The sequence below is a fragment of the Gopherus flavomarginatus genome, chromosome 14 (genome assembly GCF_025201925.1).
Source record: "Gopherus flavomarginatus isolate rGopFla2 chromosome 14, rGopFla2.mat.asm, whole genome shotgun sequence".
NCBI classification, from domain to species: domain Eukaryota; kingdom Metazoa; phylum Chordata; order Testudines; family Testudinidae; genus Gopherus; species Gopherus flavomarginatus.
Genome location: NC_066630.1, coordinates 23,291,503 through 23,308,315, shown reverse-complemented (window position 1 = coordinate 23,308,315; position 16,813 = coordinate 23,291,503). Strand labels below are relative to the sequence as shown.

The window sequence follows — 16,813 nt, the reverse complement described above, 5'->3', positions numbered from 1 at the left end:
TCCCCGCGCAGACCCCGCCTCGGCCGGGTGCCGGCGGTGCCCCGCGCGGGGCCACGTGTGCGGGCCGGGCAGGGAGGAGGCCCCGCGCCCTCTAATTTAAATGTCCCGCTCGGCCGGGGCCGCTCTCTGCGCAGGGACGGGAGCGACCGCGCTGTGAGGCAGGAGGCGCCCAGCGGAGCCCGCCCGCGCTTCGCTCCCCGCCCGCCCTGCCCTGCTGCGCTCCGCTCCGCGCCCAGTCCGCAGCCGCCGGGCAGCGCCTCGCACAGGGCTCGCGCGTCCCGGGCACCCTCTCCCCGGGTAAGGCGGGGGTGGGCGGTGAGGAGCGGGGGCTTGTGCCCGGGGCTCCCCCTCGGCCATTTCCTGGAGGTGCCCCAGTTAGGGGGCAGGGGAGGGGGAGGTCCCGGCCCCATCCGATCGCCCCCTCCCCATGCACCCCGCATCCGACCCCAGCGGACTCCGCTCAGGTGCCCCCGCCCGGCGATGAGGGCCACCCCCGCCCCCACCGCGCGCGTCCGGAGCCCTTTGTGGGGCTGGGGAGCTGCAGCTGCTGCCGCCTTCGCCTTTGTGAGGAGGTGACCTGCCCCCCCTAACCCTCTGCCTTTCCCTCCTCCTAGGGTCGGAGCCAGCCTCACCCCGTCCCATCCAGGCACCATGCGCGGGGAGAGGTGAGTCTCTCCCCAGCCCTCTGCAGGGCGGGTGGGGGTGGAAGTGGGGTAGGCCACGGTCTCCATTAGGCAGATCCCAGAGGAGACTCCCTCGAGGGGTTTATGGCCCTGTATCTCTCTTTTTTGGCAGTGACTACGTGGATGAGAAGGTTCCCTCCAAGGGCGAGGGTGCTGCTGATCTTGCCATGCGAGCCCGAAAGAGGAAAGCTGATGTGGCCACTGTAAGTACAAAATGGCTCACTTTGATCCTCTAGGGCCAAGTCCTGCACTGTCATTCCAGTGTAAATGTGGATTCTCTCTGCTGAAATATTTGGACCATGGCCTCTTGTGCCCTTGCTGGATTGTGAATGTCCATGTGGCATTTTGAGTGTACAGTAACTGGGTCAAGTGCTGTGCTCTGTCGCATGGGCGTAATGTGCTGGGAGTAACAACGGGATTTACACCAGTGTGCCTCAGAGTGGCAGAGTTTGGCCTGGAGTCTGTATTCGTGTTAGCACATGGCTCTCTTTTTTTCTTTTCTCCCCACTGTAGTTCTTACAGGATCCTGATGAAGAAATTGCTAAAATGGAAATGAACAAGAAAAAGCAATATGAAAGCCAGGTAATTGATTTGGCTGTGGATACATAGTTACTGATACTACTGTAGTATTTTTAATTTATACAGTTTTCTTCGAACTTAGAGAATTTCACCAACTCTGTACCATGCAGCATGTTAGTGGTGCATGGTAATGGGGGAGGGGAGACTTTTGGCCAGGAACACTAAGATAAACCCCTTCAATTTACACAAGGTGACATGGGATCTTTAACATTCACATAAAACAGATGAGGTCCGTCTGAATTCTTGTAGTATTACTCTAGCATGACTAAATGTCCTGGGTTTGCATGGGCTTCATGTATTAAGGCCTTACTTTTGCATGAGTAGAGAGCTGCACAGAACCCCATTTACCTCATTAAAGAGTTGTACGCTGCAGGACTGAAGTCTAGGACACATGTCCTAGCCACTTTCATATAATTGACAGTCTGGACCCTCTTGCAGCTGTCTCCCTACTTTAAATATGAATGTGGAAAAGAGGACATCTGTATTCCTCCTCCAGCCCATTAATGATTTGTTGTTGCTGTGACACTGAATGTTGTCTGAGTGCCAAAAAATCAGAAGATGCACAGTTAGGATTTGGAAGCTTTTTATGTTATATACTAGGCCTAGGGGGTGTACACTTCAGTGGCATTACTGGGTCTGAAGCTTCTAGATAAGGCATAGTAATCCCTATAAAGGCACTAGGGGTTCAGATAGATAGCACTAACTGGGCTAGGAGGAGTGGAGATGGGGAGGAGAAACAATGTCCTTAGCAGGCAGTGCTAGCTTTTTAAATCTCCCTGTGATAATATTAAGATGACTTAACTTTGATTTTGAAACAGTAGTATTCTAAACTTCATTTGTTCGTTCCATTCTTCCATTCCACTTCTATTCTTCCTTTGTTCCACAAACTTGGGTATGCTATCAGTTAATGCCCTACACTTTCATACACAATATGAGATGTGTACTGAGTTTGTGAAGTTGCACTTGCTGTACACCTTTAAGGTATGTGCAGATTAAATTTGGCTGAGGCACGAAGAAATAGAATATACATACATGCTCTTTCTTGTTAGGATTTCAGCTAATTAATGCACATGTAGAAGGATATTTAAGCTACAAAAGTCATAGGTAGGGAATACAGTACCCTGTTCATTCAGTAATAGGGTTACTTATGCATAGGGAGCTACCAAATTCACGGCCATGAAAAACACGTCGCAGACTGTGAAATCTGGTCTTTTTATGTGCTTTTACCCTATACTATACAGATTGCACTGGGGAGAGCAGCGTTTCTCAAATTGGGGGTCCTGACACAAAAGGGGGGGTCACAAGGCTATTTTAGGGGGGTTGCGGTATTGCCACCCTATGTCTGTGCTTTTCAGAGCAGGGCGGCCGGAGAATGTTGGCTGTTAGCCGTGCACCCAGCTCTGAAGGCAGCGCCTTGCCAGCAGCAGCACAGAAGTAAGGGTGGCAATCCCATACCATGCCATCATTTACTTCTGTGCTACTGCCTTCGGAGCTGGGTGGCCAGGCATGCAGAAGTAATGGTGGCAATACCATCTCATGCCATCCTTACTCCTGCACTAGTGCTGGCAGTGGTTCTGCCTTCAGAGCTAGACTCCAGGCCAGCAACTGCCTCTCTCCAGTTGCCAAGCTCTGAAGGCAGCACCGCTTCCAGCAGCAGTGCAGAAGTAAAGGTAGAAGTAGTGCAATCCTCCCTATAATAACCTTGCGATGCCCCCCCCCCACACACACACAAAACTTCTTTTTGGGTCAGGACCCCTACAATTACAACACCGTGAAATTTCAGATTTAAATAGCTGAAATCATGAAATTTATGATTTTTAAAATCCCATGACTCTGAAATTGACCAAAATGGACTGTGAATTTGGTAGGGCCCTACTTATGCATAATATGGTACATCTAACCAGAAGTGGTAACTGCAAATTTGAAGACTGAAGTGCTACATAGCAGATGGACATCATTGTTTGGAATGGTCTCTGCTTGTTGCAACCATATATACTAGTTATCACTCAACATATTAAGCAAGGCTCAAATGGTGAGCATTTAATGAGGGAATCTCTCCTTCCCGTCTGTCTTCCTTTTATGCAATATATTAAACTAACTTCTCACTTTTGACAAGGGGGAGCTGTCTGTCCTTCATTACAATTCCTTTTCTCCATTCTCCCAAAAAGCATCCCTCAATTTGAGGTATGTGTGTGGTTGTTTGTTTGTTTTTTAATATTACATAGTTTATTTTAGTAAGTAGCTACTAACATGTACCCAGGTATTTATCCCCTCTCCCCAAAATGGCAATAGAAATAAAGTTGACAGGTTTAGCATAAAATGTACTTACTGTAACTCCTCTTATTCCAGAACTAGAAATGGAATTACAGTCCTGTCTTAACATGAAAATCAGATTTTTTAATAGATTCTGAGGCAATTCCTTCGTGAATGATTGGTATATTGAAATACAGTTAAAGCACCAATTTCTGAAGTGTAAATTAAAGACTTAGCTTTCTATAAACCCACTTGGCACTGATGATAAGGCCCTGCAACTCTGTACCTCATAAATAAGAGGTACCTGAGTATCAGTCTGTACATTGAGAAGATTCTTTGGATACTTTGTTATAACTGTTATCCTTTGATAAATCCAGGAAGCTAACATTTGGTTGCACAGCAGCAGCTCTTCAGTCTGTGTGTGACACAAGCTATTCTCTGATATAAATTGCCATAGGCCACTAATGAGACTGTGTGCAGTTCCACCAGGAGTAGAGCAAGCTTGTATGATTTCTAGTGAGAAAGCAAGATGGTGCACAATAATAGCATAGCAAACTTCAGCGGGCAGGTAGCCGTAAATCCTATGCAACATACACTGCTTGGCTTTTTGCTTTAAATAAATTATTGTATACTAGTTGAAGCTCCATTTGGCTCCATGTGTAAAGTAGCACAGTCACATCCCACTTGTGGCATGTTAATACCCAATTCATTAGTTTGTTTCTGCTGAACATAAGGCCTGAGCTTTTAATTAGGATGCGGTTAGCCTTTATGTGATGAAAGGGTGGTTATATTAGGCTGATGGAAGCAGAGTACTGCAGAAATTCTGTATTTGGTTTTGAAGTAAAATAAGAGGCACTGTTCGCAATTCTCAGTCTAATTTTCATCATACCTAACGTGAGTGTTGATACATTAGCAGGATGTCTTGTGAAACAAAAGTCCTTTAAACTGGGATTATTTTTTCACATAACATACCAAAGGGAGACCCGGATGGAGAGTTTAGTAGCCAACATAATCTTTGATATAAATTATGTGGATTATCAAATTTAGGGTTGGGAATTGAAGCGTTAATCACAATGATACCTTCCCTTGTCTGACTTTTTTAACGTTTCTCTTCACTTCTTGAAGCTGGCTGGTAGAACTGCCTTGTATATCTTTCCTGTGCCATAATACTTGTCTCTAGTGCAGTGGTTCTCAACCTACTTATCGTTGTGGGCCACATCCAGTACTGTCTGTATGGCTCTGAGGATGTCACATGGGCAGCAGCTGTATGCTGATTGGGTTGCAAGTGCTCCACGGGCCTGCCGGTTGAGAACCGCGGCCTAGTGCCTTCAGGGAATGAAACTAACTAGAATTACTTTACATGTCACTTTCTGTAGGCAAATTGCAGGAAAACAGCATTATTCCTAAAACTTGGCTTAAGGCACTAGTTGCTAGCACATGCTGGGTTTGGTGCGGGGAAGGGCTAAGTATATATCCCTCTTTCTCTTCTGATCCCACCTTCATGTTTGGTAACTTCAGCTTCCATGCTGATGATCCATCTAATCTTCTGCTTCTTATTTCCTCTGTTCTTCAGTAGTTCTGAGTCAGCCTCCTACATACAGCCATGGTCTGGACTTTATTCGGAGCTGTGCATTGCTGCTTGTTCTCTGATGGATAGATTTCTTCATTCTTCATCTACCTTCTGCCTTCTTTTTGTCCTATGACTGCCAAGCCATTAACTTCCTTGAATTCTTCAACTCCTCTTTTCTGTTGATATAGGTAGCATATAAATAAAATTCAGGTTTTTTTACTGCAGCCATCATAGCAGTATCTGAGCCTTGCCAAAAAGCTCCATGGACCTCACTTATAAAACCACTTCTCTTCCACACTAGATTCTTTTGCTTCCCGTTCTTGCTGAATCATGGTCTAGGCTTACATCCCACTTCGGCTCCTGCTCTAGCATTGCAGAGTGCCTTTGGAGGAGCCCACGAACCATAGAATTTCCTTTGCTACGCTGCCAAGATTTTCAGCTGCACCTGCCATCCTGGACAAGGGGGGATCCCTGCAGAGGAGCTGATTGCAGCTCCAGGATTTGGAGACTAGTTAACTTTATACAAACCTAAACTAAGCTTGGCAAAAATTGAACTAGTTTTTCCACCTAAGCCTTTACCCATTTTTTTTTTCACAAATGGCAACCTGACAATCCTCTCAGTTGATGTAATACAACTCTTCTGATACATTTCCTCATCTGAAATTGGTGCTGTCACAAAATCTGTAGCCATCTCCATCTCCCCTGCAAAAACCCTTTTCTAAGCAATAATAATCCCTCACTTAAATGACTATAGCCTCTTCCTCCTCACTAGCTTGTTAGATAGCCATCTTGCTTCTCTTTAGCCTATCTAAAATGCTGCCTCTAAAGATAATCTGCCTTGCTTGCTGCTCTGACCACACCTAGCCCCTCACCTATCATTTCACTTTTAAACAGCATTTTGCTCTTAAACCCTAGCATGTCCTCTCATTCCAGTCCTGTTGAGGTTTGTTTACATTTTTTATTTAAAAACACCCACTGTACTGTAGTGCACTGATGAATTGCATTGCCTTTTTTTGATCCCCTTTGCCCTCATTTTGTCTACATGTTTAGATTGTGAGCTCTTTGGGGCAGGGACCTTGTCTTTCTGAGGTGCTGAGCATGTGCCATATACAGAAAGAATATAATTCTCCTTCCTTACAGCTCTTATCCAACACAGTCTGTTTGATTAACCGCGCTCAAAGGACTGTCATCCATACCTTCCATGTAATTGGAGAACAAGATGTGACTCAAATCTAACTTGGAGGAAGGGCAAAAATTAACTTAAGTGCTGATGTGACACTTCAAACTTTCAGTTCATAGGGAATCTACTGTCATCTTACTCAGAATGATACATCTCCCTCCCACCCCCACCCCAGTTGCTGTTTGTGTTACTATTCATTGGGATCTTGGACACAGCTGGGCACATGGCTGTGATCGATTTGCATGCACAATTTTGAGACCTCTTTTTAAAGAGGAAAACTGCCTAGCTTTTTCAGGCAGTGGCTCAAATAGTACAAAGCAATTTTCACTATGAATAAACCAAAATGTGGTTATGAGCATTTTGAATCTAGTGCTGGAAAGCATTGTCAGTTGTGACAAAGGCAGATGGAAAAACCCAGGTTTGGAAACTAATTCATAAGTCTTTATTTTTAACTTGTAAAACAAGTGTCTTCTATTTAAAGCAGGTTGGGGACTTGCTGGAGCTTTTTGACCCTGCCACTGATACTGAAAAAGGGATATAATTTGTAAGATGGCTGTCTCCAGTACTAGGCTCAAATGCCAAGTTTTAGTTAAAATAAAAATAAATGTGCTTATTCATGGTCATAGGATTTTCTTACTTTGTGAACTTTCAGAACATTGGGCTAAGCAAAATGGGTTCTATCTTTCTTTAGGAACTGGGATAATAACTTTATACCAATATCTTGCTTTTTAAAAAAATCTAGTTTGCCAGGATAAGCCTTCTTTAAAGGAAAGTAGCGTTAGGTCTGTGTACTGTTCCAAATACATAAATGACAAGTTATAATAGCTGGAATCTCAGGTGTCTTAACATTTACAGATTTGTTAGTATCTATTCTGTATGTGAATGGACTAGTTGTTATGAGTTTGTTCGCTCTTTTCTAAGAGGGAACATCCTTGGGCAAATAAAATGTATACAAAGTCATTTTCATATGTCTGAAGTGATAGCAAAGTGTTAGCTTTGTGCTTAACCAACTTCACAAGATGAGCAGTCAATAACCTCTAAATCTTGAAAGACAAAACAAAATCAGCATTCCTCCTCTGTGTTCATTACCAAGGACATTTTGCACAAAAGCAGGCTTTGTCTGAGAATCCCATTTGCTTATTCCTCACCTGAGTCATAATCCTTGATTGTCTTTTTAGCATATGTACAACATGCCTCATGTGGCATATGACCAACATTCATCACTGAATTTGCTCTGCTGGTGTTGGATCATTAGTGCCTGGCCCAGGCCAGGAAAGCTGGCTGGGATTGTGATGCCATAAACCAGGGGTAGGCAACCTATGGCACTCGTGCCGAAGGCGGCACGTGAGCTGATTTTCAGTGGCACTCACGCTGCCCAGGTCCTGGCCACCAGTCCAAGAGGCTCTACATTTTAGTTTAATGAAGCTTCTTAAACATCTTGAAAACTTTATTTACTTTGTATACAACAATAGTTTAGTTATATATTATAGACTTATAGAAAGAAACCTTCTAAAAATGTATTACCGGCACGCGAAACCTTAACTTGGAGTGAATAAATGAAGACTCGGCACGCCATTTCTGAAAGGTTGCCAGCTCCTGCCATAAACCAAGGGATTAGAACTTCAGATGGGGAATAAGCAGATGCCACTCCTAGACAAAAATCCTACTTTCATGCAAAATCTCCTTCCATCTGAAACATAGCGACAGAACTCTCTCTTTATAGAACACTTGTCTTTCTATGGGACATCTGCGACCCTTCAAGCCCGAAACATGGAAAGTAAATGACTTGTTTAAGATCAGCAATTGAAAGTCTTTCTTATGTGAAAATTAAACCTTTAAATTTGTTCTGAATTTTAGCTGCCTACAGGAGTGATCACCTCTCTGATGTAATATGTCTTGTGTGGAGTCTGTGTGCATTAATAGCCCTAGAAACTAAAAAAACAGTTATAGTGCAACATTTTTTTCTTTCCTTTTAATAGCCATCTTGGAATAAGGATGTCCAGAAAAGTCCCCATATGCTGATTCCCACACCAGATAAAGATGAGCCAGTTAATATTGGCTTCTCTCATTTTGTAGACCTCAGACTTAGTCCAGCTAGAACTTCACCGCTACCAATTCTGGGGTAATTGTATTTCATTCCCCCTTCTTTGTCTGTTCCATTCACCACTTAACAGTTGATACTTAACATGTTTATATTTTTTCCTTAGCTGGGCAAATAGAGATGATGTATGGAAAAACATGCTAAACAAAGAACAGACATATGTGAAAGATAAACATTATATGCAAAAGCACCCTCTCTTGCAACCTAAAATGCGAACAATTCTTCTAGACTGGCTAATGGAGGTGAGCTTTGCTGTTCTTGCTAACACTTTAAGCATGCTGTAGGTAGGTATAGAGATGTCCTGAATAACATGGATTTTTCTAAATACCTAGTATGATCTGCATTTTCATGAACTTTACATAATGCATAAAGCACCAGAATATTAGTGGAATTTGTTTACGCAGTGCACATCTAAGAAATTGTACTTGAGTGTTAGATCCAAATAAGTAGAACTTAATGGTTCCAAGTTTCAAGTGTGCAATTTGATAAACTATCCTTATATTAGATATGAAATTATCAAACTTGTACTCCATGATTGTGAATGATTAATTCTGCCTGGAACTTGCATAAAATGTTTTATTGCAGCATTTTGTGTTCTAGGCTAAAGCAAAACAAATGAAGATGAAATTATGGTGGAGGGGAAGTGACGGTGTGTGTAGAGAAGTTGGGAACCCTGATGTAACGCCTAATGTTTCATAATTCTAATAGTTTCAGCATACACTACATGATATACAACTGTTTCTAACATGATAATCTTAGAATTGAAAAGATGCTATTTTTAAACATTCTTGTTGCACAGTATTTTCCTGTTGGCCACCTACTGGCTTAGAGGATTGAAGAGTTCTGTCTCAGTCACAACCAACTTGTGAGAATTCTTTTTTCCGTTATGAACTGTGGAGAAGCTACCTTTTTATTTATTTTTTTTTTCCTTTTTTTCTTTATATATATGAAGACCTGATGGCCTGGTCTTGTAACATACATGCTTTCCCACATGTGGGGTTTTTTGTTTTATACGCGACAGCCTTGTCCCACTGATGTAAGTGCCATTCTACACTGACATAACTCCACTTTCATGAGAGCACTTCTACTGGGCTTATGTTACTGTAGTTAGGGTAATGCAGTGTCTGTGCAGACATTGTGTGAAAACTGACAAGACAGTCAGGCAGTTAGCTCCCAGCTGCCTCCAGCTCCCCACTCCCAGTTGGGCTACTGCCCAGAGGCTCCGTGCTTAGGGAGCCAAGAAGCCTGGGTAGCTGCTCCTCCACTCCTGATGGGGAGCAGGGAGGCAAAAGCCTGGGGGGCAGCTGGGCTCCCAACTGAGAGCGGTGTGGAGCTGAGAGCCTTGGCTCTAAACCTCTTATGCTGCTCCTCTTCAGTTGGCATCAGTCACTGCAGAATTACTAGGACTGAAGGGTCATAGATGTCCCCTGGAAAGACATTACTGTGGCGGCTGCAAGTTGACCTACCATAGGACATGCCACCACTCTTCTTACCCCATATTTGATTTCAGCTCTTTATATTAAAAGCTACTGTATGAAAAATATCCCTAGATTTGTCTTATTAAATGTTATATGCTGCTTGAGACAGAACCACCATTGTAGGTACATGATTTGGTTTGATACCTAAAAGGACTTGTTTGTAGTATGTGTGCTTTCCTTATGAATATTCATTACTGTTTATCTCTTGCAGGTTTGTGAGGTCTACAAGCTTCACAGAGAGACTTTTTACTTGGCACAAGATTTCTTTGATCGGTTTATGGCAACACAACAAAATGTTGTAAAAACACTGTTGCAGCTTATTGGCATTTCATCTTTATTCATAGCTGCAAAGCTTGAGGTAAAAGTCTTTAGCTTCTACCCAAACATGAGTGGCAAGGAAATGCTTGCTTCTGTTGTGTGCTGGGCACATCTTTGTTTTATGGAAGTCATTAAGGGGAAAATAATTTTTGGAGGGGTTTGTGGGAAGAAAGAAGACTCAACTCTTGCTACAGTCCCCCCTCTGACCCATTTTACTCTATATAAGGTTAGATCAGAATCTGCCATTCCTTTGTACTCCTAGGAAATACAAAAACTGAAGTCAAGTTAGTTACCTTGAGTTTTAAGGTTGGCCTCTGTATCCAGAGACCACTTCTAAGTACTCTGCCAATAAAGAGCATAACTGACATTGGAACTAGATGACATAACTCAGGAGTTATCCCTCAATTGTTTGAATAACTCGACTATAAAAATAAGTGACTTTCCCTGGTTTTAACTCTTAAAGGGGAAGATGAATAGAAATCTCTGGAATGTATCTGATTCTTTAAGGTATTCTTTGGCACACATCCTTGCTCTGTTTCTAAATCATAACGCCTCGTCAGTTTTTTTTTTTTTTTTTAAAGTATGTGTAAAGTAAAGCTTACACTGGTCAATTGAATGGAAGGGTTGGGGAAGCCAACTTTGTCTGAAAAAACAGATATGTTAAAAGAGAATTTAAATTGTTGAGCTAAATTGAGGCTGTCTGTTTCTTCCTCTCCCCACTGCCTCTTTTAGCAAGCCAAATTTAGACCAGACATATCCCATAACCTCCAGAGGTACATCCTCATACCAAATCTGCATTGGACACTAGGTTTATAGTCCTACATTTGGGAAATTAGAATAGGTCATTGACCATGCTGTTCCTGATAATGATATTTCTTTTAAAGGACTAATCCTTTTGTAATGTGACACAAAAATAGACCTCCATGCTAAGATTGGAACCTGGCCCCTAGAAAATGCGGAGGCACAATATTCAGCCTTCATTAAAACAATTTTAGGAATATGCAGGTGTTCTCTCCATGTATGCAGTAGGAGTATACAGAGGCAAATTTGTGAGGTGGTGGAATAACTGACATGAAGATCTTGATAATGAGCTAAAAACATGCATTCTATCCCTTGCAGTCAAACTCTATTTTGCACTTGTACTAATTAAACAAAATTGGAAAACGAAGACTATGAACAAGAAATTTGCTATTTGTGAAGCCATTTTTTATCACTACCATGATTCATGAGAGTCAACAAACGCTTGGGCTCCCATGAGATCTTAGTTTTAAACAACTTTAAATGTTCAGGTTTTTTTTTACACGTGGAATATCTACATTCTACTTGAATTCTATTTTTGATCTTTTATCTTTCAGGAAATCTATCCACCAAAGTTGCACCAGTTTGCTTATGTTACAGACGGAGCTTGTGCAGAAGATGAAATCCTCAGCATGGAACTGATCATTATGAAGGTAGTAATAAAATAGTATCATTTACATTTCTGTAAGGACCAAAATATTGTGTGGTTGACTACAGCAGAGAGCTACAATTAGTGTTGTAATATTCTGGTAGAGTAATATTTTCCTATAGTTAAAACTAGTGCCCTATAAGATGTAGTAATTGCATACTTCTCAAAGGTTACAGATAAGATGGTTTGGTTAGGTTTTTTTTACATGGGAAAGTTCAGTTTCACTAGGAAAAAGAACATTGTTTTCTTTGCACTGCTACGTAGATGGGAATGTAGTGTCCCACCAACACTAGGTAATGATGTAAAGAGTAAGCCGCATATTCTAATGTTAACATTTTTGTTAACCTTATATGTATCTTTTTTAGGCTCTTAATTGGAACTTAAATCCACTGACAGTTGTATCATGGCTAAATATTTACATGCAAGTTGCATATCTAAATGAGCTTTATGAGGTGTTGCTGCCACAATATCCCCAGCAAATCTTTGTACAGATAGCAGAGGTAAGGGTGACTTCATCCCCAAACACCATGCATCTCATGCTAAGACTTGTCATTTGTAATATGAGATTGTCACATGTTAGGAGTCTGTCTTCTCCCTGTGTAGCTTTTGGATCTCTGTGTGCTCGATATTGGCTGCTTGGAATATACATATGGAGTACTTGCCGCTTCTGCTTTGTACCACTTCTCCTCATCTGAACTGATGCAGAAGGTTTCGGGTAATTAACGCTTTCTAGTTGCAAATGGTTTGTCTGACAAGTAGGTTAATCTAAGGCTCACCTAAGTATCTTTACCTTCCAGGTTATGAATGGTATGACATAGAAGAGTGTGTAAAATGGATGGTTCCATTTGCTATTGCTATCAGGGAAGCAGGAAGCTCCAAACTAAAACACTTCAGAGGCATAGCTTCTGAAGATTTGCACAATATACAAACACACATAAACAGCTTGGATTTGCTGGTATGCTTTTCTTTTTTTAATCTTTATGTAATCTCTAGAGGCAAAAACTGTTCTCTTGTAGAGTATAGGAATATCAAGGCTTTTTTTTAAAAAAAAAAAAAATGTGTGACCTGATAGAGCAAATTCAGAAACTAAACGCCTTTAAGAAGTGATAAAACAGTATATGTTTAAGGACCTATACTTAAAGAGTGCTGCTGATGACAAACTTGAGCTTAAGTTGCAAGTTCTTTTGGGCAGAGACTGTCATCTTTTGCACCATGCCTAGCACAAAAAGGCCACTCTTCAGGTTGTGGGCTGTTGGTGATGGCATAATACACTGAGCACTTGATAGTTATGTATATAGATTATGTCAGAAACATACTATCATCTTGCAGATACTTGTCAAAGAAATAAACAAAACCCCTCTAGCTTGATTTTCCCCTAACTTGGTATCAACTTTGGGATGCTTCACGAGGATTATAGAACATGGAGCTTCCTCATTATGTTTGGAAAGATAGAATAGTCTAATTTTAGGAAAGAAAACACGTCCCCAATTTGGATGACTGCTTTTGATTTATTTTTTAAAAGCTTTTTTCCTCTGCCAGTGACTAAATTCTCACTATAGGCCAGTACAATCAATATCTTATGGTCCCAAGGTTTGCTAGCAATTGACTAGTTGAATAAATCAAGCATTAATGTTTTAAGGGTCAGAATATATTTGCTTGATGCAGTTATAGCTCCATGTATCATAAACTGGAGTTAACTTTTATTCACTAATTATTTTATATTAAAATGATTTTGATTAAAATGTAGTAGATTATAAAAACACCTCTACAGCTTAGTAGCAACTGAAATTCTATTTTCTTATACACTTGTAAGGGCTATATCTAATACTAATGAGAATTCAAAATGCTGCTAACTTTGATCTATCATGATTTACAGTGTCTGACTAGCGATACAATACATGCATCTTACTACAGTAAAGTTGTTTGGTGGGTCAAAAATATAATTCAGGTAGGATGTAGATATAGAAACCTGCCAGATTGCACTCTGGACTCACAGCGGTAATACTTTTAAGGCAAAGCTGCGCCCTGGAAAATAACCTAAATTGAAGAGTTAGCAGTGCTTCGTTACTCTCAGACTTATTCTGCTATCAGCTGGTTGTTCAGAGGCAGTCTTAGCTTTGAAGAAATTTCAGTAGTATGGTGTAAGAATTTTAAAATGGGATAATAGTCTGGTGAAAACAAACTAGAGAGGTTTAAATGTGTAAATGATAGCTTTGGAAACATAATGGGCATTTAAGTAATACCTCAGGTCTTTTGCATCTTTTATTAATGTGTGTGGCTGGAATATCAAAATTGATTTTGTAACGCACACTAACTTAAACGTTACCTTTTTTACTTGTTCAGGACAAAGCTCAAGCAAAACAGGCCATGTTGGCTGAGCAAAATAGGACTTCTCCTTTACCCAGTGGTGTCCTCACACCACCACAGAGTAGTAAAAAACAGTCCACTGGGCTGAAGCTGATATGACTGCAAACTGTTTACATCAGAGACAATTTAGCTGAAGTGCCTATTTTTGCTGGTTCTGAATCCTGCTCCATTATGGAAATGCTGCCAGTGAAGTTTATAAGCTTTTATGGATTCTGAAAAGGAAACTTGCATTTTTTTGTGACAGAAGAATCTTCTATATGAAAATTTTTATTAACTATTGATATTTTAAATAAATGGATCAAGTACACCAGCCACTTAAAAGAACGCCGAAGAGTGCTCCAAATGCTGCTAAGGAAGGTGATACTTGATGTGACCAACTGTTCAAAAAAAAAAGGCTTGAAGTTAAACTGCAACTGTGTGTGTGTCCGTGTGTCTGTCTGTCAGTCTGTCTTTGGATATCCTGGGATCATTTCACCTTGTGAGGGCAAATGGGCTTGAGAATGCTGTGGAAGACTACATTTTAGAGCCCCTTTACAAGCTATTGGCTTACAACTTGATGACTTTTTAAAAACCCTTTATGTAAATGCTGCTATGTCTCTGTATATCAATTTTTAAATAAAAATGCTGTCCTAGACGGCTGGTTTTATGTGTATTTGTTGTATCAGTGTGGTAACGGTAGATGTTTCAAAGCAGAAAACATGGGGCTGTGGGGACTTAAGTAAGGATATCTTCTGTTTACCACCAACTGCTTCCCTGTGAGCTAAGTCTCTTTTTGGATACAGAAATGTGAACATCCAGAGAATGAAGCTGTTAATGCAACTGAAAACAGAGACTATTCATATTATGGGTTTTTTCCAAATATTTTGAATGACTACTTCTGGAAATTGATATTCCACCTCGATGTATTGCAGAGAGGAGGAGATGTAAAACAACTTTTCAGTTTGTCGTTGCACTTGTTTTTCAAAATGTCAGTGAGCAGTTTCTACTGCAAATGCAATGCTGAAAATTCTGAGAGGCTTTCAGCATTACTCATGCTAGTTTCCCATAAACTAAGCATTAGCAGCATGAAACTGAGGAATGGAATACAAGTTGTTTTTGTATTCATTAAATTTCTGGTGTTCAAACTAAAGCTTGCTGGTAACTATAGTGTTTGGAAGTAATTTAGTGCATGGGGGAGGAGGGGGATCTGACAAAATTTAAAGCCCCAATACATTGGGGAAAAAAACAGACTTGATCAAGTGTTTAGATAGTGCTACTAATGGTTAAACAATTCATTTTTATCTTCATGATGCTGTTCAGTCTCTTGAAAGATCCTCTGAAACGTTGTAAATTGGACATTAAAGGAACAAGTGTAAATGTCAGCAGAACAAGTTGGCAGCTACCAACTTGAAGTTCTTACTTCTGGCAGCAGCAATGACTAACAGTGAGACATGGATTCTATTGAAAGGAATGTGAGAAATGCTCATGAGTGGTGGAAATGCATGTAGCTTAGTGCTATTAAATATCCTCATGTTCATTTAAAACTTGAGCAAAAGTATTTCAGAATTGATTCATTAAAGAATAATTTAGGCATACCTTGTAATTGATGAGAAATCAGTTTTTAATGCAAGCCTTCCTGTCATTATTTCTAATGCTTTCTATAAAAGCTTCAGCATTAAATAATGAGTACCACATACAAAACCCCCATTTGACTCCTTATAATGGGATGTTACACTTTTAATTTAGGACCTTAATAGTTCACTTTCTCCAATTGTGAAAAATTGAAGACAGTAGCAAACACAGCAAATGTGACAAGCACTAATTTTCAGTTTCAGTTAGAAAAAAAGATCTTTCTGGTTTGACATTCTAATGTTTGAGAATAAATGCAAGTGTTCCATACCCCTGTGGAAAGATATCTGGACAGAACTAAGTTGTACCTCCTGGAACTCAATTTCAATGAGCAGTTGCTTCTAGCCAAAATGAAGCCTGACTTATATAGTCATCCTACATTAGATTCTAACTATAAGTGATGGTAACTTTGAAAAAAAGTTTAAAATGCCTTATTTCTGAGGAAAGGAGACTTGTGTTCAGAGTACACTTAATCATAACCCTCCCTAAACCCCTCTACTTATCTGCCACCACAGCCTAGGCCACACTAATACACAGCTGTTTTCATGAGTTAGACAAAGCAGAGTTTAAATTTTTTGGACTGTTTTGAATTCATTTGACTTGGACATGGATTATATGTAGAGGGGGTAGAAGATGGGAGTCAGTGTAGTGAGTGGTAATGAGCTATGTTACATTGTCTCAGAATGGAAAGCTCTCTGAATAACAAGTTAAAATAACAGTAGATTTCTAGAAATTAATTGTTTGAATAGGAAATGGGAATATGTTTCTTCAGATTTCAAAGTGCAACATTGTCTGGGAGGGAGGAGTAGGCTGGATGGAGTGAGTGTGATTGAGGAATCCTTTCACTTGGGATTTGTAAAAGTTGTAGAACTTTTTTATACTATGTAAAGTGCCCATAAAAACACACTTAACCTTAACTCTTTTAGGTTCTTGCATAGTATAACTTTGGTGACTAGTATCAGAGGGGTAGCCATGTTAGTCTGGATCTGTAAAAGCAGCAAAGAGTCTTGTGGCACCTTATAGACTAACAGACGTTTTGGAGCATGAGCTCATGCTCCAAAACGTCTGTTAGTCTATAAGGTGCCACAAGACTCATTGATCTAGTCACCAAAAGCAGCATTCAGCATACTTTCTGGAATTCATCAGCAAACAGTCTGAATTAAATATTTGCTTCACTTTGCATATAATTTAAAACCTGAAAGGAGCAATTAACATCTGCCTCTGACGGA

General features: G+C 40.6%; 1 protein-coding gene across 1 annotated transcript; it reads left to right on the top strand.

Annotated features, from left to right (window-relative positions):
• The first annotated feature begins 23 nt into the window (after positions 1-23).
• CCNE1 (cyclin E1) lies at positions 24-14,610 on the top strand. The gene is made up of 12 exons (XM_050923093.1): positions 24-297; positions 615-665; positions 796-886; positions 1,197-1,265; positions 8,245-8,387; positions 8,473-8,608; positions 10,056-10,202; positions 11,518-11,613; positions 11,975-12,109; positions 12,213-12,324; positions 12,407-12,564; positions 13,953-14,610. The coding sequence occupies exons 2-12, from the start codon at positions 652-654 to the stop codon at positions 14,073-14,075; spliced, it is 1,224 nt and encodes a 407-aa protein (XP_050779050.1). The 5' UTR covers positions 24-297; positions 615-651; the 3' UTR covers positions 14,076-14,610.
• Positions 14,611-16,813: the final 2,203 nt, after the last annotated feature.